Genomic DNA, 25,545 nt, shown 5'->3' with positions numbered 1-25,545 from the left:
GTAACTGTGCTGATGTAATACACTTCTATAAGGTATTTAACTTAGTCTTTCATGGCCTTCAAACGAATATAAACTAACATTATATAATATAAATGAGATATCTGAGAAACAAGAAATGCTGTATGGCAGATCTTAAAAAGTAACATCAGAAACATACATACTAACCTTACTATAGGTAATATTTTAATGGACATTGTGGAAACAAATATACAACCAGCACGTGACTGTATTTGCAGATGCTGGAAGCAGAGATGAAGGGATAAATCATGATGGCAATTTAGATTGCACAGCACAATCTGCATTCCAGGATAAATTGGACCCATTCAGAGAAAGCAGATCCTAAATGTGCAATCTCATATATCCAGAGGGAAAAAAATGTGTGCTATACTTCTGGAAGGTTAACTAGTGGCTGAACACAACCTGGCAGCAGGGTGGAGAAGCAGCTTGCACTTCCCTGGTAACTCTGCTATCAACAAAGCCTAATGACTTCTGGTGGAAAAAACAACAGTATAAGGGGAAAATAGGATATTTATTGCATTGGATTCACTGCTTTTAAATGCAGAGCAAGTGAAAGAAGCTCTGCTAGTGCAACTTGACTAAAATTTTTTCTTACCCAAGGCATAGCATACATCAGATAACCTGTGCCCACAGATAATCTGCACAACGACAAGGAGAAAATCGAAGGGGATGAGAAACAGGGCAATGTTTCCCAAGCAGAGGATCTGGGATACATTCTGCTGGCATAATCTCAGCATGCATATAATGAACGCTGCTGTTAAACCACAGGGCATTTTCCCACCCACACAGAAGCCATAGTTTTACAGTTGAGAATACATGTTGAAGCACAACAATGGATGTTTGTTGATTGACCTGAAAAGAGCACACCATGTTGCCTTTCCTCTTTGTTCCCTTGTCCTAGTTGAAAATGCTAAGATTGTAGAGGATTTCCTCATGAGTTTCCTGTAATTTATGCAAGTCAGAAAGAGTCAGGGATTTCCTACTCCCAAAAAGGAGACATTACAGCATGCACGTATGTCAGACAGCAGTGTTGTTGCCTAGAAATGTGAATTTTAATTTCAGTGATCTTATTTACATCATGACCCTTCAACTATTTACCTGATTTTAATCACACTATTATATGAGAAAGTAATCTCTAGCAATTATACTATTTGGTGTAACTTTCTGAAACCTTAATGTCTTAACCTTTGTCAGAGTGAGTCATAAAATTAAGTAATTGGGTAAGGTCAATTGAAGTAGACACATGGTGCCTGGTGAAAGCATGTGTTGACATGAGGCTGGTTTAAAAAAATCATGGTGTAATTTCTAGCTTCTGCTTGTACCTTGAGAAACTATAGTTCCACCAGGGAAAACCCTTGTGAATATGAAAAGATGGCCAAAAAGATAAGCTATGTAAGTACCAATATCTTTAGTGGCTAGGATTTTAAGAGAAGGTTTAAAATCCTTTTGTTAATTTATGAAATCACTTCTTTAATGACAAAGAAGCAATACAGTGCCCAAAATTTACTTTTTGGTATCAACAAATAGAAAAACTTTTGAAACTTTCCTCAGTATTTTGATTTCCCCATTCCTTGTATTTGCCTCAAGCTCTGATCCTATCTGTAGCTGTAGCTTCCACACAGATTCATTGACCAACCCACTGTAGTCATGAGGACCTTCCCTCCTGCCTGTCCTTCACTCAGCACCAGAGTATTGCTCTGTCATCCTCCTCTAACTGAGATTTGAGTCCAATGCTTTTTCCTTGCAGTATCGTCCTTCCAAATCCAGCTTTCTTCATCAGTGTGGTTTTTTTTTTCTCCCACCCATGTTTCCTAGCATGTTAGTAACCCATGTCTGCTGGCTTAGCATTCTAGATTTGTCTGATGTTTTGCCATTTAGTATTGCCTGACCAGTAGCACTCACTGCTTTCCTGATCAATTTGAAGTAGAAATTATTTGCAATGAGTAAATTATTTTCTTCCATGCGAGAATGCACACCTGTGTGAATGTTCAATTTTTCTCTGTACCTACCCTGTACTTTCCTCTGAAGAAACTTCTCCTGGGAAGGAACCAGCAGGCCTGAGTTGGTGGCTAGCTGAGGGATCTGGACAGTTTGATTGATCCACCAGGCTGGGCTTTTAGAAAGTGAACCAGAGTGAAAAGAGGCCCTGGGGAATCATGAATAGGAGGGAAAGGGGAAGCAAGCTATCACACAAACTTCAAATTGCCTTACAAGGGCATAGCCACAGCAATCACTCAGATTAGTGGCATTACCCCTCCTTGCCATCCTCAGCTCAGGACCATATGATGACTTTGAAGTATAATAGGTATAGAACTAACAGTTAATTTCTGTTCCTCAAGAAATGACTTCATTAATTTTTTTTTCCCTTAAACTGGAACAAGAGTTGAAATTTTGAAATCTACTACCAGCTAGCATTTTGGGGGTAGAAAAAGTCAGGAAAGTGAAATAGTTTTCTGAATTAAACAGAATTACTAAATGCAAAAATTTAAGCAGGTTGTTTAGAAGTGGTTGGAAAGTTTGGATTTTACCTTGCCATGTCTGGTACAGGACACAAGACACGAGACAGAGAAGAAAAAGTGATTATATCCTCTTCTCAGGACTTTCTAATTTGGGAACCAGTATTGTCATGCTGAATCTATCACACTCCTTTCCTTCCTCCATTTCCCTTTCTTCTTAAACAGCAAAAATATAATTATACATTCAATTCTCGTTCTTAGTAGGGAGGATGGTTCTCTCATGTGCTTGTATTATGCAGTCTGGAAAGTGCTGGAGTAGAGTGCTCTGATTTTTTATTCACTTTCTCCCCATCTCTTCCCAAGATGAGATCTATATCCCTACAAAAAATATAGGAGCAATCATTTCTTGCACACTGAATCCAGTGGCTCCTGATAAAATTCAGATCATAAATAATTCCTTTGTGCTTCAAATTATAATGCAGCAATTAAGATGTTGAATAATATCATAGACTCAAATACACATGATGGCTCCCAAGATAAATAGTATTTATTCTTAATGCTGATCTTATTCAGCGAGCACTATGGTTTAAACATATATTAAAATGAGGAAACCTTATAGATTTTACAGGCTATTTGGACAATTTCATGTTTCCTTAAACTTTCCAGGCACAGAGAATAAAAAGAATATGTAACTTCAACATTTCCCAATAACATTTTTGACAATGCCATTAATAAAAAAAAAAAATCTCTTGAGTAGCATTTCTCATTTGCTTATCTCTTCCTCTTCAATTAATTTTTTTTGCCCCAAAAATAATAATTTACAGTGACAGAGAGTCTAAACAAGGCACTTTCCAGGAATACAGGGAATTCTATTAACTCGAACCCAAATAAGAAATTATTTAATTATTTGTTTGGAAACACTACTTCTCACACCTTTAAGCCTACAATAAAGACAGTTTTAAAAGTTTCTGTCTATTCAATCCCCCTGTGATGTGATAGATGAATCTCATCTACCTGATTATTGCAACTGATAACTCTGTCAAGCTCAAAATGGTTCTTCTATGCCTACCTATTGTTTCCAATGCATTGAAATACATTTTGCAGTGAAAATCTGAACTGCTGATTCAAAGACAAAATTTCTTTAAATGACAAGGAAAAGTTTGTTTAGACTTTTTTATTTCTTGGTCTCTTAAATGTAGTAAAAGAAGTATGTTTGTGGAAGGAAGGAGAGGTGATTCTAATCATAGGAAACGCGGGAAATCTCAAAGTGATTTTATCCCCTAGAGCAATGTCTGGTGAACAATAGAAAACTGATATTATCATCTCACAGCATTTTATTATTATTTTATGACTTTGCACTACGTAGCACTGTACTTACGTATCCAAAAAACAGAGAAAAAACACTCTTTGTGAACCAGGAAAATACTGTTTTCTAACTGAGAATCTACTGATTGGTTCATTTTCATCTTCTGTCTCCAAAAGTAATTACTAAAATATGTTGAATATAGAAGAGGAAATCTGGTTGGATATAACAATAATGTGCCACGACTCGGTTTTAAGGAGAAAAGATGGGAAAAAATGTTGCATTAAGAGGTGTTGGCAAATTTCCCTGCATAAAGCACAGTGCCATTTGACTTAAAAAAAAATGTATATAGATTCACCTCAGGTGAACAGCTGTAATGAAATCACATATCCACTTCCATTTCCACATTCCCAGCTGTCATTTCTCTAATTATTGCTTCAATTATGTTTTTTTTCCCTTTATATTGCTTAAATTTAACATCACTCTGATAGCTAAGCTCGGTGAAAGCAGAGTGGAATCTGAGGAACTAGATTAAATTAATCAATTTGAATTCATACTTTCAGTTATTTGTCAACATTTCTGTGTAAGCATACTGTAACCATTGCTTGCCTCCCATCCACTAAAATGTACCTGCTTGCTTTGGATCACCCACAAATCAAAGCTGCACCTATACACACATACTAAGTCATAAATACTGCAGTAGACACCTTGTTATATGGACATTTTACATATAGGGCTTTTGTAGGTGGCTAGGACTGCAAAATTGGAATTGCTTTGGAGAAATTAGTACAAATGTTGCCTACAAACGAAGAACTGGTTTGTTCTTCAACTAGTTTAGTCACTCAGTTTCAGCAAGTGGTGGGCAAAAACCCCAGGAATTTCCCTGACAAAGGGACCTCCAGAATAAGAAAGATTATCTGACTACAGTTTAAAAGAAATGAGCAGCAAGGGTGATAGACTTTAGGTAGAAATCTCTGAGATAATTAGGAAAAAGAAAGTATGAGAGTGTGTGAGAGAGTGAGTGTGAGAACTTCAGTTTTTCTTACAAGGAGAGTGTCAATATTTATATGTCCAAAGTTTCGTGGTGAATGGATCCAAGGACTATGCTGCGGAGTTTTGATCTACTTGTTTTACTCTTAATTTCTTCTGTTTTTCTACTTGTCTCTCTCTTTCATTACTGGCAAAGAATAGAAGATTGCTGCTAATCCCGGGCTGAGTCAGGAGGGTAGTAGAAGGCTGATTCTGGGGAACAAAAGAGAGATTATAGAGAATGATTACTTCGGAATTCCCAGACAGAGCAAGATCATCAGGAGCAACTCCTAGCTCTCTCTAAATAGCAGGAGCTGTTTACTGGAAGAGCTGTATTATCATGCCTGGAAGCAGAACTGCATGATCACCCGTTCCCATCCCATGCCCATCAAGGGCATTGGGATTCCATAATCAGGGAGAGTTGATTGATTCAGGAGAGCTGGAAATTGACCCCTGCAACCACCTTGAAGCATGGCTGGGCAAACCTTTCCCATTAATCCTTCAGACCTGACCTTCTGCTTCAGCCAGCAGAGTCTGTCCAGAGGATCACCTGGACCATGTCCCAGGCACCTTGGCACGCACTTGAGGTCCCTGGAACAGTTCTTACCGCTTTGCTGTCTAAAATCTTCTTTCAGAACTGGATTTTTTCCTTGTCTGTTGAGAAAAGACAAGCTGTGTCAGCTTAGGAGGAGTTCCTCTCTTCTGTGCAAGTATTGTTTTTCCTTTGTCTTGCAAGCTGCAGAAGGGCATTTCAAGAGCTTTTCCTCATCTGTGGAAGGCAGTGAAACTTAGAGGGCTACTAATGACATGGCAGACTGCAGGAACCACAGCTTTACTGTAGCAGCAATTCATCTTCCATACCAGTGACTGCTAACACAGACGACCACAATGTTCAGGTTTGTGAAGGCCACAAGCAAATCCAAAAGTTGAGAAATCAAGGTTCCAGATTAACCTTGAGGAGTTAACACACAACAGCTAACTGGTTGTAAATCTATGTTGGTACCGAACTTGAAATTATTTGTATTGTTGTGGTTTATTAAAAAAAAAACCCTCAACCAATAGATAGCTCCTTGTGTGATTTTAGCTAAATCTTAAAAATTTCATTTCAACTTATGCTGCAGAGGATTGCTGTGAAAAACATTAATTCTGTAACTCAGAAATTTGAACTGAACATAAACTCAAATATGCAGTTGAAGTTTGCAAGGAGCTGGGAGTCTGTGTTGTAAACTTTCAAGGACATAGTTTAGCCTGTAACTACCACAGGGAAACAACTACATCCCATATTTAAATGACTGCAAACGAAAGTCTTTGATTCAACCTGAGATTTCAGCTCTTGCAGTTTTATATTATTTTCCCTCTGTTTTAAATCTACACAGTAATACAAATATTTTATTAACAGATGGAAAAACCCTTTAAATGAACTTTCTCAGCAGTAGCTGAGTTCAGCAGAAAGATCTAGCTTGGTTATCTGCACAAAAGAATCGCAAAACTTACAAGTTCAGGGAGCTTCCAGCCCAAAGGAGTACAAAAGCACAACTGGCAGCAGCAAAGAAACAGCAAAGGGTAGAGGTTAAGCAGTTTCAGCTCCAAATTTTACAGTCATATTCTGGTTATTCTTCCAATCAAAGCAGTGGACGTATTTTTGTGTCTCAGTGATGTTTATGCTCCAGTCTATTCATGACACTTCCTTACTATTTGTTTGCTTTTTCTTTTCCCTGATTAGGCCTCCCCTGTCACTTACCATCCTACACTCTCTAACTTCTGTTCAGATACCATTTCCTTTGATCCACCGCTTTCTCTGTAATAATCAGCATTTTCAGTTAAATAATTCAGATGGTTAAAACATGCATTCATGACATTGTATTGTCCCTTTGTACTTCTGTCCACTGTCTGTCCTATCTGTTTGTACATTGTCAGAATCTGAAAGCAAAATGTTATGCACATATTGCCAGACTTAGGGTGCTACAAGTCACTAGCAATTATATATTCCTTCCAATGAATCTTCTGCTTTGTTAATAAAAGTATTTGAATCCTAATTGACTACCCCATTTTTTGGTAACAGATTTGGGATATAACACCCTGAGCTGCTGTGTTCATTGAAGATGGGGTTGGTCATCCCTCCTCAGTATTCCAGGCAAGTCGAAGCTATGTCAAAACGTTCTCAGTCACCATCCCTGGAGGTGTCCAAGAAATGACTGGACATGGCACTTGGTGCTGTGCTTTAATTGACAAGGTGGTGCTCTGTCAAAGGCTGGACACGATGATCTCAGAGGTCTTTTCCAACCTAATTGATTCTGTGATTCTGTTACCTTGTCTTAGGAAAGCAGCCCATGAGATGGCAGAGCAGCATTAAACTTGAGTGACAAAACTAGTCCTGTAGACAGTGTCCTACTGGGAGAGATCATCCAAAGAGAGAGACATTCTAAGTGTAAAATTTTTAGTACTGGGTAAAAAGAAAATGTGTACAACGTGGTGGCATTCACAGAGAATAAATTCTGAGCATACAAATATAAGTTTAGAGCTGCTATAATAAAAAAATTCCTCCAACACAATTATAATTAAAATGAATGATTTGTCATTCTGTAGTGGCTACCAAAGATTGCTAATAGCCATAAGAAATTTGAATCTGTGCCAGAGATTTAAATAAAAAATTAACTCTCTTCCAGAAGGACATGATGATGGTCAGAATTTAAAAATAATATTTAATTTCAAGTCATGTGTGCACAGGATCAGGATTTCTGATCCACTCTACTGGATATAACTCATGTAGTGTTCAGAAGTAATGGATCAAGAGGAATGGGAGAGAAGCACCATTCTCCCAAAGGTCCTAGTTTAAAGTATCTGTGAAAACATGATTTTGGAATAGCTTTGGGGAATTTCAAAATGTGGATAAGGCATAAATATTGTGGAAGTTTGCCTTCCTCTTGTTCTAATAATCTATCAAAGCAAAGCAACTTTTTTTTTTTGCAATATTTAGTAGCTTTTAGATAACATTCCCAGGACCCAATCCTGAACATCAGCAACTTGTATGGCCTATTAGATTTTTTTTCTCTTACTGTCTACATTAAAAACTACTTTTTCATTTACAGAGGATGGGCTTTTTTTGTGATGTTTACAAGCTCTGTCCCTGGCAGGGTGTTAAAAGTCAGCCCTACTACAGTACTCCTTTTTTGTAAATAACATGTTCAAAATTTCTCATTTCATCTGGATAATCACTGCTGTTTTCCTTGTGCATGACTTCCTTACTCAGGTGACAAATGTGAAGAAAATACTTTGGATGATAATTGTGCTCTAACATGTAAATCTTAAAAAAAAAAAAAAAAGCGATTTCAGCCCATATGAATTTCATGCATACAACACTGACAGGTCTGCCAGAGAGCACCCAAACAACTCCTTAATTTTTAACGGAATCACAGAATGGGTCAGGTTGGAAGGGACCACTGTGGCCATCTGATCCAACCTCCCTGTTCAAGCAGGGTCATCCTACAGCACATGACACAGGATTACATCCAGACAGTTCTTTAGTATCTCCAGCGAGGAAGACTGCAAACCTCTCTAGAAAATCACACCAGATTCACCCACACAGTAAAGAAGTTCTTCCTCATATTCAAGTGGAGCCTACAGTGCATCAGATAAATATTCTGGGGGGTTTTGTGTGGTATTTTGGTGGTTTCATTTGAGTTTCTTTGGTGGGGGGCGGGGAGAAGCAAGCTTTAAAAATGAAGCTATTTTGCCCAGTTTGAATGTTTTGCATACAACTGGGCACTGACAGATCTGCCAGAGAACACGCCAGCAACTGTTTACTTTCTAACAGAATCTCAGAATTGTTGGAGTTGGAAGGGGAAGGGAGATCATCTAATCCAGCCCCTCTGCCAATGCAGGGTTACCTGGAGCAGGCGACACAGGGATGAGTCCAGGTGGGTGAATGTGTCCAGAGAGGGAAACTCCACAACCTCCCTGGGCACCTGTCCCAGTGCTCTGCCACCCTTGGTGGAAAGTTCTTCCTCATGCTGAAGCAGAACTTGTGTTTCAGTTTATGGCTAATCATTCACGGGGTTTATGTATTTAGTATTATTTGTGTGGGGGTTTTTTGTTTTAGGGTTATTTTGGTGTACTTCTTTCCCCTTTTGTGGTTGTTTTTGATTTCTCCTCCCCTTTTCTCGGGGCGGGGGGGAGGGGGAGAGTGTAATTGTGGTTCTTTTTTTGTTGCTGTTTTGCATATTTTTCTTGTTTTGCTTCGGGGTTATTTTTGTGTTTTTATGGTTGTTGCTTTGGGGCTATTTTTTTTGGTTTTGGATTTTTGTTCTTGATTATGAGTTCCCCCCCTTTGTTTTGCTTTGGAGTCATTTTGCCCTTTATTTTTTTTTTCCAATTTTCTTGTATTGATTTGTTTCGCGGATATTTTGGCGCTATTTTTTTTTTTTTTGTTATCTCGGGACGCTTTTTTCCTTATTTTTCTTGTTTTGGGGTGATTTCGGCGCTTTTTGTTGTTAGTTTCGGGCCGTTTGTTTGTTTGAAATACATCCGAGAGCAACGCTTTTCCTGTCGGGCGGCCAAGCCCGCTTCCCGGCGCCAGGAATCCCGCTGGAGCATCCCACGGCCCCGCGCCCCCACCCTCCCGGACCGCACCAACTCTCCGCTCCGGGGGGGGGGGGGGGAACACCATAACCCTCCCCCCCCCTCCGGCCGGCCACCGTCGCCTACCCGGCCCGGCGCCGCCCCTTTGGCCAATCACATGAGCGGGCGCGGGGGCCGCCGGGAACGAGCGCTCGGTGAGGGGCTCGGCTCAGGCGCAACATGGCGGCGCTCGGCGGGCGCTGAGTGGGGCCCGGGCGGGAGCCGCGGACAGGCACCGGCCAGGGAAGGAGGGAGCGAATAATCCGGGGAATTGCGGAGAAAGGTGGCGGGCCCGTCTCGGGCGGACCCGAGGGGCGACGACCATGGCCCAGTGCGTGCAGTCGGTGCAGGAGTTCATCCAGGACTCGTTCGTGCCCTTGGTGGCCGCGCTGTGCAGCGAGGAGGCGGAGCGGCTCACCCGGAGGAACAACCTGAGCTTCGCCGAGCTGGTCAGGCCCTTCTGCCGCCTCACCTCGGAAGGTCGGTGCCGGGAGCGGAGCGCGTTGTTTACACGGGGCGGGGGAGGCGGCGCCGCCGCTCCCTTCCGCCCGCGGCCTCTGGGGGTCCCGCACGGCTGTGCCTGCCGGGGCTGCGCCGGCGGGACGGGCCCGACACCCCTACCCCGCGCCCGGGTGGGTGTCACCTGGAGCCGTGGAAGGCTTGGCGGAGACACGCGTTTGCCGGGGTTGTCGCAGGTGATAGCTGTTAAGTCAGCTTAATTTTGTTCGGTCTACGGAACATGGGAAGTTTGACTTCTCCTGGAGACATCCCACGGCTGAAGAGGAAGATGTCTGTAAATTCAGCTCTTCCAGACGGAGTTTTGTCTTCCATTACAACTACTTTGCTGTTACCTCCCTAGTACTCCTACCTGACTCTTGCTGTAGACTCTACGGGATTTCACACTTGTGGTAGCCAGGCGTTGAAATTACGACCAGTCTTTCAGAAACATTAATCGTAATTTCTGTTGCAGAGCTTTCCTTTCTCTTGCCTGTAGCTTTATCCTATATGCTTTTTTTTTTCCTAATTGACATTTCTGTGAGTAGGACTTGTGTGAAGAAGTGGGAATCGAGCTGCTTGTGTGACATCGATAAAATGACCACATGAAGCAGCAGGAAAACTGGAGAAAGAGAAACAATAGAATTTTTTAGCTGTGATGCTTTAAATTACTATCTAGAATTTATTAATTTGCTTTTAACTTAGGTAAGCTATGCATTTCAAGCAGCTGCTCATTGCAGTAGTGTGCAGTTTGCAGAGAACTGCTTGTCAGAATCGTGATGCAATGAAATTTGTCAGATTTGGTTTCTGACAGATATGTAGCTCAGACTGCAGCCTCTGCATGTCATGTGCTGATAAAAGAGTGCAAGAAAATGAAACTTCTACTGTCATTCTCCTTAGATTTTTGTATTTCTTTCTTTAAAAATGTCAGCAGCTTAAAAGCTACTTTGTGTTAAAAATTTCCCTTTACTTTCAAGTGAGTCTTAGTAACTTACCAACTGTAACTTGTTTATAAATGTTTTGCGTTTTGTTTTGCAGTGCTCATAAACTATGTGAGAATGCAGCAGAGATAAAAATAATAAATGCAGATGCTCACATCTTTAGAGTTCTGAAGTTAATTATCTCATTCTTTTAGTGAAAGGCTCTCAAAATGCATCAAGCAAACAGAACCAGGCAGGGTATTCAAAATGAAGTGTTGACTTGGAAAGTTAATTAATTCACTCAGTTGCAACTGACTATTTTGGACCATTTTGGTCCGATTATTGTGACAGTTAAGGAATTTGAAAACCTGAATTATTCTCAGTGTTCCCTGAGGGAAACTTGGTACGGTGAATTTTGTTGCTGCACACCTCTGTGTGTATTCTGATCTAGCAGGCCACAAGCCTCATTCCAAGAGTGACTTCCTCTTCCTGCTCCCTGGAAAAAATGTTACTGCATGCTGACTGTAAGTTCTTGTGTTAGAAGCAGCATGTGTGAGGGTAAAGATAGAGAGGAAGAAAGACATGATTAAATGATCTGATTGTGGTACAGCACAATGTGTGTGTATGACATGCTGTGTGTTTTACTGCTTATGGTTATTTATTATTTTCACATTATGTATGATTATGATATTGTGGTGATAACTATTTTGGGATTCTGTGAGGAGCAGTGGCCATAAGCTAAAATACAAGTTCTGCTTCAACATGAGGAAAAGCTTATTTCCATTGTGGGTGGCAGAGCACTGGAACAGGCTGCCTGGGGAGGTTGTGGAGTTTCCCTCTCTGGAGACATTCCAAACCCATCAGACACTTCCTGTTACCTGCTCGAGGTGGTCCTCGAGGTTGGAGTAGATAATCTCCAGTGATCTCTTCCAACTATAACAATTCTGTGATTCTGTAATTCTGTTTTGGCGTCTTCCTTTCTAAGCACAGTTTTTCTTAAGGGTGTGTGAAATGCTGTCCATTTTAAATTAATCCAGCTCTCTTTATTTAATGGCTATTTGATTGAACTTGTAACATAAAATTGGATTGATTGGTATTTCATCCCTTTAGAAATAAGCTGTCCCTTAGTTATGCAAAAGTTTCAAGTACATGCATTGCTTCTTGAATTCTTCTGTAACTTGAACAGCTCAGTCATGGATTTTTGCTGCATTTTTAGAGTCCTGTTACAATACATATTTGTGTCTGAAATTAGGAATTACATGGCTTATGAACCAGCTGAAGGCTGTGTGTTCATCAGCCTTATTGCTTCGAGGAGCAGTGCAGTTACAAAATTAATCTACTGATATATGTGCAAAACAATTCTGATAAACAGGAAGTAAGCTGAGCTCTCTACTGTGCACTTATCAGTCATCCTTCATGTGCTAACAGAGATGTGAAGGACCAGAACACAGTGTGATTCTTCAGGCAGCGTAAAACCACACACTACTGAGGTTGCTCAATCCAAGGAGGCCAGATTCTATCTAATTTCAAGTAGAACCCCACAAAAATATGTACTGTAGATGCAGCAGGACCACCCTTTACACAAATCAGTATTTAATTTACTCATCAATTTTGGCCTATCAGTGACTTGCTAATGTTGGTGTAGCCAAAGATACACTTGCAATACTCAGCAGACTGTGATGGTTGAGTGTCCTGAGCACGGATTCAGGTTGCCCTGTCCTGTGATTTTTAGCCTCTTAACTTCTGTAAAGTTGCCTCCTGTTCTCCTGAAGGAGAAATGTTTGAAAAAGTGAAAGGACAGCTTTACTATCCCCGTAAGTCTTGACTTTAGAGGAAAGCAAGACTACAACCTTCTCCAAACGTTCAACTTCTTTTAATAAAGGATACCAAAAGTATACTGAGGATTTTCTACCTTCATATTTATTCTCGAAGTGGTTGTCTTTCTTAACTGTTTTGTTTGTTAGTAACAACTGATGCCTGATTTAACAAGTATATGCATTGTATATATTGGTAGGCATCTATTGTGTATATAGGTAGGTTTTCTTTAAAATAGGATCCTGTTTTTAAGAATCTTTGAAAATACTCTGTGAAGTAATACTGTCTTTGTGGGAGGGAGAATTACAGTGTACATGTCAATTAGAAAGTATCACTTTAAGATAGCATTGGTTACTCTTAAACCAAAGTGTTTGACCTTAACGAAAAAAAAGGAGAGCTTCTGATAACTTTATCTGATTCTAAGCCTTAAATATGTGCAAGATGTGAGGAAGTATAATGGGAACACTATGCTTATTCAAGCTTAGTGTGATGTTTGGAATTCCTTGTTCATTCCTTGTTCATATCTTAGCATTTGATTGTTTTCAACTTCTCATGAGAAAGATACTGTTCTAATACACGCTACTGCTGCCGCTTTTGGCAAAGTACTTTCTGAAATGGTCTTACAAACATTTGAAGGAAATGTATAACACTAAACATGTTTTTTGTTTTTTTTTTTTGTTTGTTTGTTTTTGTATTAAGTACTTTTTGGGATTCCAAGTACGTTTGTTATTTCAATCCTTTACATTAAACATGTACCAGAGATGTCATCTGTATTCTGTATGGAAATGTTACTGCTCTTCATTATTATGGCTGTTATGTTTTAGGACAGACAGCAAGGATGAGTTGTAGTGTTATAGCTGTGCTGGTGAACACAAACTAGTTTCCTAGTTGTTTGTTCCTGCCACTTCCTTTACATTTGATAATTGTTAATTGCATGGTAGTGGGGTTGATAATTTACCAGTGTGATAAGATGAAAAAAGCCCCATCCAAAACAACTTCTTCAGTTTTCTGATAGAAAGGCTGAACTAAGTAAAGTTTAGCCAGCACAATTGCCCTTTCTGATGTTGATATAGCCATATGGTGTACAAGTTCAATCTGAAACTTACAGCTGAAAAATCCGCACATTTTTAGGTTGTTTTTGGCAAGACAAGTTTTCTAACCTGCTTTACTGTGTTTTCCCATGAGCTTGAGTACTGGGTAAAGCTTAGGAGTGAATATGTGATTGAGGGGAGTAGAACTACACCAGTCAAGATTTGACTGACATTAAAAATCTGTTTTAACGTTTAAGATGGATTGTAAATGCATCTAGTGTGATCTGACTTCAGCTGTGTACTTGTTACTTCTGAAGATGCTTGTGGAAAAGGTGTGGAGTGCTTTCCAGGCTGGAGCAGATCGAATACTCAGTTTCAGACCTGTAGTTAGTTGAAAGATGAAGAAAACAGCAAGAATTTTCCTTTGTGCTACCTTTTATGTGCTATACAGGAATTTGTGGAAATAACATGCAAAGGAGTCAAGGGCTGTGCTGTGTGGCACATGGTAACACCAGGTGGCTTAGGCAGCCGTAGTCAGTGTGTCCTGCCTGCACTCAGTCTGGCTTGCTTGGTGGTAGTTGTGGTTTGAAATAGGGTGAATTTACATGAAAAATCACAGCAGGGCCAGAATTGTAACTAGTGTTGAAAATGTCGTGAATAGTTTTTTAAAAACAGATGGCTTTAGGGAGCAATTTTTACAAAGATTCTACAAAGGAAGCTGAAGTGTTAAAAATCACAGAATGATTTAGGTTTAAAGGGACCTTCAAGAACATCTAGTTCTAACTTTACCCTGCCATGGTTTGGGTCACTTTCCATTAGAGCAGGTTGCTCACATCCCCATCCAGCCAGGCCTTGGACTGTTCCAGTGTTGGGCATCCACAGCTTTATTGGGCAACCTGTTCCAGTGCCTCACCATCCTCACAGTAAAGAATTTCTTCCCCATATCTGATCTAAATCTGCCCTCTTTCAGTTTTAAACCGTTTCCCCTTGTCCTGTCACTACATGTCCTTGTATCTCTCCAACTCTCTTGAAAGCCCCCTTTAGGTACTGGGAGGCTGCTCTAAGGATTCCTCCATTCTCCAGGATGAGCAACCCCAACTCTCTCAGGTTGTCTTTTAGGATATGTTAATTTTGGATGAATTAATACTATGTTATCCCTGTCAAGTTTCTTAAATGCTGTTGAATAGTGTGTGGGGGGCTTCTTGGAAACTGGTGATTCCTTGAAACATGATGTGTTGTGTGAAATCCATACATGGTTCCTATGGCTTTTATGTGAAAGTTGATACGTTCCACAAGGAAGAGAGTGCATCAGTGTAGGATGCATACATACTTTATTAGGTGGAATGGTTATTCTAACCAACTGAGATCCTATGCTGTTCTTTAATCAGTCTGCCTAGATGAGCCTAATGTTGGAATCAAGTAATTTCTTGTTACCACCTTCCCCTCCTCCATTTCTGGTAGTCAAGCATTATGATGTAAAATTGATGATGGAGAAGTTCAGTGGAGCAATTAAAAAGAAAAAAGTGTTAGAAAAAGACTGATTTATGACAACTCCTTTAACTGTCTGCTATACTCCTCAACAAACCCCCTTTTTTCTTTTTAGTTCACATGAGAGATCCTAATAATCAGCTTCACATCATTAAAAATTTGAAGATCGCTGTCAACAACATCATTACTCACCCACCTCAGCCCGGTGCCATTCGGAAGCTTTTGCACGATGTTGTGTCTGTCAGTCAGCCTGCTGAAGGACTAGTAGCTAATGTGATCACAGCTGGAGATTATGATCTCAACATCAGTGGTATGTAATGATACTTTATTTTTCATAATGTAAACTGGAATTAGATGAGAGGTTTCTAGCCTTCATTTCAGCTTCATGGCACGTACCAAAATTATTCAGAGTTTATCAGTTTTGAGACGTTGCTTTTATTGAAACTTTGGATTTATCAAATAGTTTTGGCTTTATATAATGCTGAAAGTAGTTGAACTTAATTAATAATTTTAATTTTCCTAATTTTGTAGTTCTTCTCCACTTGTGTCAAATAATTATTTTAATGTAGCCATTACCGATGCTTTGGTTGTGTAATTTTCTTGTTACAAAACTGATACAGTGACTTGTTGCACTTGGGTGAATAAATATCAGAGCTTATAGTGTTGGTACTAATGTACAGCTTTATCTTGAAGTTAGTTATCCTGGCTTCTTTTCTTTTTTTATGATAAAGTCATAAAAAGTTTAAGGAAAAAAGACTGAGGAAAGGTATGTCACTCCTTTGATTCCTTGTCCTTTTTATTTTTTTTTCCCGTTGAATTTGTGCTTCATATTTCACTGACAAAATGACTAGAGTATTCTAAAAATGTTTTTTTCTCAGATCTCCGAGGGAATGAGGCATTGTGAAAAATGCTAAATGAGACCTGATTTTAGGACCTGAGAAGATTAAACTCTTCCCAATTAAGATCCTAATCCATTAAAGCCTCTGAGCACGTACTTAGTGCAAAGCATGTATGCACTGCCCTATTTAAACATGCGAAATTTATTGTATTTAAAGTTCAGGCTTCAGTGAAGAGTTTGGCTCTTGCTATAGCAATAGCCTGATAAAACTTTGTGAGGATTAGTAACTGATGTTGCTGTAGTAAATCCTGGTTTTATGTTGGTGATGGAAAAATGGCATAATGCTTACATCTTCAATACCTAATTTATGAGGTATGTCTTCAACTTGATGTCCCATGTTGGCTATAAAGCAAAAGACCTGAGCCTGGAAACCTCTTGTTTTTGAGATATGTTGACAATCCCACATCTTTTTCAATGTCTGTGGCCTTGTATATAGGCCATATTGGTGAATTGCCATTTGGTAATGAATTTTTTTTTCAGATGGAAAGTTTGTTTCAGTTCTAGAGATGGAAAGACCCTGGGAAAACAGAATGGTTTCAGTGAGGAGGTTTTTCCATGAGATTTCTAATGACCTTAGTTTAAAAGTGAGGTATTGAAAGAAGGGGAGAAAAATAGTGGCTATATTAGGAAATGCTCTGTAGTTGTAGAAGCAAATATCTCTTTTGTTTTCTGTGTTTGCTGCTGGAGCCTCTGGTACAAATTATCATGTTTGACTATCTCTGGTCTCTCAGTGCTTAGGTTCCCATTTCCATTCACACTGGCTATATGCTTATTTGACAGGAGGAGAGGTGTATAAGCTGTTTAAGATCACATGGAAGGACAAATTCATGTAGTAACTTTGTTGTTCAGTGGAACCCAATTTCAGAGATTTAGCACAAAATGCTAACAGTGCTCTTGATGGAGGAGCTTGAATCCCATTACAGTGTAAGAGAATATGAGGAAGTACCAAGTAGGGTTCCTTTATGCTTAGATGAATATGTGTATTCACTAAGACATTTAGGGTTTTTTTTTTTTTTCAACTTTCTTAGAGCATTTTATTCAAACCAAGGCATGCTTTCATTCCTGACAGCAGAACATAATCATTTGGCAATTAAATGCGAAGTGCTCCCATCAGTCCTTTAATTTGTTCTTTTTTGGGAGTGAATTAGTTTTCTAGGATAAAAATATTAAAAGATATTTCCTTAATTTTAATGATGATCAAGTGCAGTCTGTTTTGACGAAAGATAAACTTTGTTTAAGCAGCTGAGGTATGACTGTTTCTGGCACTGGGGTCATAATCCTGCTCTTTTTTTGAGAAAAGTTTGGGAATGCTGTGTTGTATTGATTTAATTGTTTGTAATCCTTTTTCGTTACAATTTTGTTTAATATTCTTATAGTTCCATAATCTAGTGCTGAGAGACTCATTTGGTTGCTGAAAAGTTGCTTATATTCAGCCATGCCTGCTTCTCCCATGTACTGGTGCATGTCTAAAGTTAAGAAAAATGATGCCATTAAGGAATTAAATTATTTCAGAGAGAAAAAAAAAGTTAGAGAGGAAAAAAAAAATTAAATTATTTTAGAGAAAAAAAAATTCAACTAGAAACAGTTCCCTGGCTATGTTTGTTCAGGGCTGCATGATTTAAATGCTGGCATGAGGCATTGGAGGAATATGATTGAGATGAAAGAGAATGTTGGGGCAACCACTTTCAGCAGCTAATCTTTCAGCTACTTTTAACTAGTACTGCAGGCTGGGAAATCTCACAAGTTAGTGCCTTAGATTTAGAGTATATTCCAACTAGTAAAATGGAAGTAACATCTAGATGCAACTTAAATCTTTGATACTTGATAGAATTTCCATTTTTGTTCAAGCCTGGAGTTGGGAGTGAACTAGAAATTAATATTGATTTCCATTAAAGTACACTGTCAAATGTTGAGATGCCTGAAATATTCATGGTTAAGGTTAGCTGGAGTCAAATCTCTTCAATGCCCCTTATGGGCTTGCATGGTGTAGAATTTTTTCTACTTCACGCTACCAGAGTGTAAAAGCCAAGAGTGTGTTTGCATCTGACCCTTTTTAGTGTAATAATATCATGTTTTTTCTATCAGATCGCTCAGTTAAAGCTAGTGTTCCTTGGTACAGTAATTGGAAAGAGACACTGATGGAACTGAACACATCCACGTTTTATTCAGGTATTTTTTTGTGGTTGGTGCCGATTTGCCAAATTGCCCTATACTCCTTTTTCATGTGCCCCATCCACCTTTCCTTACCATCTGCTACAGCTGTTCAGCACTTTCCTGGACGTAGATGTGTGTTCCTCCATTTTTTCTCCCTAACTGAAAAATCGTTGGTGGTGGTTGTTTTAATTTTTCTTTTAGTCACATTTCTACTCTTGTTAATCAAAATCATTTGGTCGTTCCATACAATCAATAAGGGTGGTGGTGGTAAATTACCTGATGCTGTTAAAAACACTGGATTGTTTGATCCTATGGAACTGTATACTGTCACTGTGCTGTATTTCAAATGTACTTTGCTTCCCCAAAGAACTTCTTTCTCAGGGGGTAGTAACCCCCTTTTTAAGTTGGAACTCAAGAGCTGACTGTACTTAGAGCACGTATGTCTCTGCTATATTGACATTCTTTCTGGAGTATGACCCTTAAAAAAAAAAAAAGAAAAAGCTTTTTAATATTTTTATGTAGTTTATGAGACTTATTGCTGACTTACTGCTGCCAAACCACGTTGGTTATTGACCTCTCAAGGCTCTGCATTGTGGTCTATAAGAGCCAAGTTTTCATGTTTTTCAATTTTATGTATTAATGTAATTTATGCCTTGGTTAATAATAGCTATCTTTTCAGTAGTGTCTGTTTGGACCCTGCTAGATGCCTAGTAGACTTTCCATTCTTAAGCTGTTATGTACAAATAGTACCTTTTTTTTTCTTAGTAAGTTCTGACTATATTAACAAGTTTGCCAAAACTTCAGTTCTGTTCCAGCATACTGGAAACATTTTACTGGAAAAATGTAAAACATATAGGTCTGGGTATCTGAATGACACTGTTATGGGATGTTACAGTTGTGAAATTATTTTCAAATACTACTTTTGTTTTGAATATGGTGTGTGTTTATCAAGTATCTACAATAAGGGATTACAGCCCTGTAAAATACTCAAGCTAATCCTTTTAATGTTGTGTAGAGGGAATCCAGTTGCCTTGGAGGCTGCTTCCAAGGTTTTTAATAGGCCTAATGAAAAAAAATGGCAGGGGAACCAATCTACAAAACAAAGCAATACTTCTGTTTGTAACTGTCAGATTTTAAAAAACATATTTTTTTTCTTTTGCTGTGATTCAGCTGTAAAACAGAAGTGAAAATTTGAAAACAGTGTGTTAAAGTACAATGTGGTTGACAATTTTGCCTTAACTTGTTTAACAGTGTTTACTTTGAACCCAAGTTATTCCACGGCTTGTTATACTTGTGAAAAATGTGTATGAGTCACTTTCTTATGGCTTGTTTTTAATAATAACAAGCTGTGTTTTCCTTAATTTAAATAGTTGGCATGTTTGCGTGTAGGACTCGGTAAAGCCAGAAGCTTTTTATATCCTAGATGAGTACTCAGAGAACAGTTTCTAGAAAGGCTGTAATCAAAAGCTGGAAGTTTGTCTCCTACTAGGTTTTTTTATTTTGTGACATGGGCTGACTGCTAGAGTGAATTCAAGGGTGCGTATATCTGACTTCTGTGCGTCTAAAGCCAATCTAAGATGGCTTGACAATGTGGGATTAAACAAAATTAAATGAATGCCCTACAAGGTAATTCCAACATAAAAATGAGCCGGTGTCCTAAAGTTAGCTTAAGAAATCAAGGTGGTGGTTTGGATTGGTTTTTATGAGGGGATGCCTGAGAGTTTTGCAAAGCATTAGAAATTTTTATTTACTTCTATTTTTATTTAGTGAAGTCTAGGAATGAGGGGTTTTTAGAGTCATATAAAGAAAATACCTTCAAATTTTCTTAATTTTTTTTTTTTACTACTAGTTAGTGTTTCCTAATTTGCAGATGAGATGACACTGGATTCTAGTTACATCAGTGTGAAATCAGGTTACTGAAAGTGGAATGATTTTGCTCTAGAGTCTGTTTTCCCACTCAAGGGAAAGGAGTTGGAAAATCAAGATTGCATAGAACAGGCTTAAAAGAAGAAATAATAGTTCATTGTTCGACCCATAGCTGAAGAGAAAAGAAATGGACAATACTAGGTTCACATTTTTTTTTATGTCCCAGACATCCTTGGTTTCCTTTGATTTGTTACTCTTAGGAAAATGAAAACCCTGTTGCAAAAGGGCATTGAACATGGCTGGTTAAAATTACTAGGCATTAATGGCACAACTCTGATCTGAGGTTTTATCTTCTTGGATCTTTGCCAGCTGAAATGTTTATTATAGCAAGACATATGAACGGGACTGCTGTCAATCCAAGTCAACATTTGTAGAAAACAGGCAGCATAGGATTTTGGTAATCTTTAGCTCCTTCACATACTCAAAAATTAATTTTGTTTCTTGGTCAATTCTCACATCCTTAGACAAGAAATTTAATGACTGTTGGAAGAATTTATTTCTTTGCCAAGTGTATGGATGTTTAAAGGGGTGGTAAAGAGTAGTCAGTTTAACGAGGACTGAATACAGGTGAGCCTACAGTGGTGAGGAATGTGGTGTTTAATGTGCTATTTAGTTTCACAGGGTTTGCTTCAAGTGTTACTGTTTCTCCTACTTAGCATCTAAAATACTTTCTCCTTGGGCTGTTCCCCCTTCTTTCCCCTGCCATGCAAACCTTGTCAGAGTTGCAGGCTTCACTTTCAAATGTAGTCTTTCATACTTCCTTCTCATTAATGAGTAAACAAGTTTCACTGAATAGGCTAATTTGTCCTGTTTTATTGTGTATTTCAGCTACTACTCCTTGGTTTGAGTCTTACAGAGAGTGCTTTCTTCAGTCCATGCCTGCATCTGATCACGAATTCTTAAACCACTATGTTGCATGTATCCTTTGAATGTTACCGACTGCTCCAGGGAAGGCTGTTACAAAATGTAACAGTAGACACTGAAATTATGATTTGAAGCCTGTACATTTTTCCACCGTGTCTGACTACACAGACTGATTTCATAAGGGTGTCAGGGTTTTCTTGGTGACTGTTTGAGGTTTTTTTGTGGTGTTCATATTGGGATTTTTTTCCCCCTTCTCCACACACTGTGTGTCAAAGTGAGCTCAAAGCCAATACCTGTAAATGAAACTCCATCATCCTAAGACACTTTCTGCTGTAGCTCTTTACGTATCTATTGACTGTCTCTTATCTACAACAGAGAAATGTATGTTTGGGATGCATCTGCTGCTTTTTAATAGCTTTTTGTAAGCAGATGGAGTGGTGGAGGTTGGGGAGACTATGTTTTGGAAATTTGATGAACTTTGAGCTATGCTGGACAGAAAGAAGTCTGGAAAGACTGGAATGATGCCTGAATGCTTTAACTTTTTTTTTTACCGAAGCATAGGCCCAATTTGCTTGTCTACAGGGAAACTGAAAATAATCACTGTTTCATGATGTAGCTGGTGTTTAGCTTTACAGTAATTATGATGCAGCAGGTTTTCCTAGTTCTGTACTGTTCCTAATTCTGTACTGAACATTATAATTTCAGTATAGTGGAAAGGTATGTTAATGGCCACACTTGTGCAGAATTAACTTTGCAAAATATTGATTCTGACTTCTGAATTTTAATAACATTTAAAGTATAGCTTTGCTTTGTGGCTTCTCTGAATTAATGTCTTTTGATTTGGAGACTAGATGTAGCAGAGTGGCATGTTCCTTATTAATGATTGTGTAGTCACATTGAGGTAAAAATCTGAGCACTTCTGCTTTTCACTTAGGTGATGTTGCTGCTTTTATGAATGCTGGTTATCACTGTTCAGGTGATAGCATAAAGTCCCAACTCTTTGGAAGCTGGAAGCTAAAATACAGTGGGGATGAATTTCAGCTGTGTTTTTGCTATGTCAACATCTGGTCTCTATCTAAATTCTTAAATGAGCTATCATGTAGCAGCTTAAACTTACATTCACTGTCAGAATTGGGGCAAACTCCTGTTGAATCTCATTTTACAGATGTTAGTTCACTGACTTTTTTTATTGAGACTAAGGCCAAATTCTAGTTGCACATACTTTTCTGGTAGCATGTTTTATGTGCTTAAGTATTGTATTCATCTATTCTATTTTATACACTTCCTATTTTATTCTATCATCAGTGGTTGTCCCTGTGTTCTTTGGGTATATGTCCTTAATAATGATTTCAGGTATGCTGGTAGTTTCTTCTAGTGAATCTGACCCTGTGGAGCAGTTCCTGAAGCTGTCCCAAGAACAACACCGGATTCAGCACAGCAGTGAATACTCCTATCCTAAGTGGTTTATACCAAACACGCTCAAATATTATGTATTACTGCATGATGTAAGCACAGGAGAAGAACAAAGGTGGGTCATCTACCTTCAGTGAGCTTAGAGTTGAGCTCTTTTACCAAAATGTTTGTGTTGATAAATTCTGTTGAGATTAGACACGCAACAGGATCCATTAGCCAGTATGCTATTATCAAGGCAGGTATTTGAAAGTATTGTTTTTAGATCTTCTTGTGTTCATGTAAGATGAAATGAATCAGTCCCAGCTTTTGGAGTGGGTGCTTTCTTTGCTAGCTTTCTGAACTAATTCTCAAAGAGTCTTAGTTTTACTCTTGCATAACAGATTGTTTTAAAGATAGAAGAATTTTCCTTTTAAGCACTATGGATAATAGTCTAAAATAGCTTGTTGCAGTACACACTTTAAAGCTAGTTTGATGTGAAGATAGGATAAATGTTATTTTACTGTTTCAGAGCTGACTCGATTTATGAAGAGATGAAACAGAGATATGGAACTCAGGGTTGCTATTTGCTGAAAATAAATTCTCGGGTGTCTAATAGAGGAGCAGACGAACAGATACCAGATCCTTGGAGTCAGTACCTCCAGAAAAACACTATCCAAAACCAGGTATTATAGTTTTGTAAAAACAGTTTTTACAGTGCTTATGAAAGTCCATTTCAGTTGCATTAAGTTTCACCTTAGTGTTATGTATGTGTTTCTACAGTGAGCTAATAGGCAGTCAAGACACTTCTCACACAGCTGTGAATTTTTGTGAGGAAGTAAGATGAGTCCTCAGTAGGAGCTGTCCTCTATGCTACTTAAGTTCACAGTAAGGAGGACTGAAATACTGGACTATCTGAAATAGACTGACAGGAACATAGAAATAATAGACTTGTGCCTTAAGAGCTATAAGAGGAGATGGCCTCAGAAGCGTCCCTTTCATACTAACTTTCTACCTTCGTTTTTATTCACCCTCTTCAGTCTTAAATTTTTTTTCCCTGGGTCTTCTGTACTTCACAAAATAATGTGTATGTGGTGTTTTGTGGGAGTATGTGTGGTTTTTGTGATAACTTCTTGTGGTCTGGTCTTGTCTGTCATCTGCTAAGATTGCAAGTGATAGTGTGTATTGAGTTTGCCATAAATATCTGTATTTTTGACTTCAGAACCAAAGATACTCTTTTTTAAGTTTGGTTTTGACTGACTTGCAGTTATAACTCCTTATGATTAAAAGGTTTCTGGAATCATATTTCTTTACCAAATGTACCTGTCTAGCCTCTGTTCTAGGCAGCCGTTCTTGGCATCAGCTGCTACTGAAAAGTCAAAACATTCCATATTCTATAAGCTAAGAGGAGCAGTGAGTTGTAGTTCACCATAAACTAATCAGATATTTTTCTTTTTTTCTGTTCCATGTCAGCTGTGCAATATAGATCTTTGTGTGTGTGAGCTTTTTCAGGAATTGCTTTAGGGAATTTATTTTTGTTGCTGTAGGCATTGCTGTGTAAGAATTGGAGTTGCTTTGGTTGATGGAGAAGCTAGGTGAGCAAGTTAGAAGGTGCTTGCTTCATTTGGTGAATATAACTTTCATCTTTAAAATAAGCATTTCTTAAAGCCTCAGAAACTACTTAGAGAAGTTAGTACATATGAACAAACATGTTGTGTAGTAAGTCAGTTAACTTACTGAAATTGACAACTACTGTTTAATGATTTTTGTATGTGGTTGAGTAAAGTTCTGACTTTTTTGACCCTTTTCTGGCAGGATTCCTATGAAGATTATACTGTTTCAAACAAGAATACTGATCACTTGATATCAGATGGCACAGACAGTGAAATTAAAGGTATTTTTGTAACTTTATGAAAACCTTGATGTTATAGCATTTACATAACTGTTTTTTGTCTTGGACAGTAATTAATCAGATGATTTGAACTCAGAGTAATGTGTTTCTAAATGCTCTAAGTGTCCTCAAAGAGAAATGCTGTGGTACTCACCTACTGGATAGGTGGCATTTGCTTAATGAGATGGTTAATGATGTATTGGGCTCATATTTTCTAAGTTGAAGCATATTGTCTGCAAACTCTGGTAATTAATGAAAATAACATGGGATTAAATGGTAAATTTTCATAATAATGAAGGATTTGGTTTGTATGCTTTGCTATAACTTGGAACCTGAGGTTTTGGAGGTTTTTTTGTCCTTGGTTTTGGTATTAAATCTGTAAATGTCAGGAAAGTGCTTAGTTTGTAAGTTGTTTGGAAGTGCTTGCTTTGGAACTCAGCTTGTGGATGGGAGAGGATAGTAAATGAGTGCAAATTATTGCACCCTTAAAAAACAATTAAGATAGCTGTGTAGGATTCAGATGAGAGGCATCATCAAATAAGGATAAAGTACCCTGCGTTGCCTGACCAGCCTGGGCCCAGATCCTTCATACTTCACCTGAAAGGCATGTGGAGACCTGGCATGTGTAGGAGAGCCTACAGTTGCCGTCTTTCTAAGGCCTCGCAGCCCAGATGTACTCTGGGAGCTGCCAATTGAACTTTACAAACTCAGCTTTATATTTCATGAGTAAAATCCATTAAGGATTTGCTTTCACAGCTCAGCTTTGCTCAGTCCCAGATAGGGCAAGCTGATTTTCTTATAAATAACAGAACTGCTTAAGTCTTAGGGTGAAGCAGAGTCTCAGTCTATTCCAGAGCACTAAATGCAATAGTGGTCAGCAGCCCTTCTCACTGAACAAAGAGGACTTTGGAGGAAATTGTTTTACATCATGATTGCTTGGAAGGACATGGAAAATTAGGTTTGTTTTGTTGTTTTGGGTTGTTTTTTGTTTTTGTTTTTGTTTTTTTTTAACCTTAAAATATAAGCAGAAAAAAAGAGAATGGACCCAATGGAGCCATTGTAGTAATTGCTGCATTTCCAACTTCCATGAATGCTTTATTTTGATTTTAATGTTTCTCTAGTTTTCCTTTGGTATTGTTAATATTAGTCAGCATGCTGGAAGATTTATTTTGCACTGTAGTTGAGAACCAAAACCGTACATATTTAGCCATGTGGTAATTCTTGAGATTCCCTGAACTTTCTGAGAATTCC

At 38.5% G+C, this 25,545-nt stretch overlaps 1 protein-coding gene across 4 annotated transcripts in view; it reads left to right on the top strand.

Annotated features, from left to right (window-relative positions):
- Positions 1 to 9,595: 9,595 nt before the first annotated feature.
- Positions 9,596 to 25,545, top strand: part of TRAPPC8 (trafficking protein particle complex subunit 8) — a 51,936-nt gene continuing 35,986 nt past the window's right edge. For 2 of the 4 annotated variants that reach the window (XM_014874309.2, XM_014874308.2), the window contains exons 1-7: positions 9,596 to 9,903; positions 15,288 to 15,482; positions 18,156 to 18,239; positions 20,979 to 21,068; positions 22,368 to 22,542; positions 22,936 to 23,089; positions 24,219 to 24,297. In XM_014874309.2, coding sequence (XP_014729795.1) covers positions 9,747 to 9,903; positions 15,288 to 15,482; positions 18,156 to 18,239; positions 20,979 to 21,068; positions 22,368 to 22,542; positions 22,936 to 23,089; positions 24,219 to 24,297 — 934 coding nt within the window. In that variant the 5' untranslated portion in view covers positions 9,596 to 9,746. The remainder of the gene's footprint in view (positions 9,904 to 15,287; positions 15,483 to 18,155; positions 18,240 to 20,978; positions 21,069 to 22,367; positions 22,543 to 22,935; positions 23,090 to 24,218; positions 24,298 to 25,545) is intronic. The other 2 variants (XM_014874310.2, XM_014874311.2) reach the window with 2 other exon arrangements.

The sequence above is a fragment of the Sturnus vulgaris genome, chromosome 1 (assembly GCF_052056855.1).
Source record: "Sturnus vulgaris isolate bStuVul1 chromosome 1, bStuVul1.hap1, whole genome shotgun sequence".
NCBI classification, from domain to species: domain Eukaryota; kingdom Metazoa; phylum Chordata; class Aves; order Passeriformes; family Sturnidae; genus Sturnus; species Sturnus vulgaris.
The sequence above is the reverse complement of the archived record's forward strand: the minus strand, read 5'-3'. Positions and strand labels throughout refer to the sequence as shown.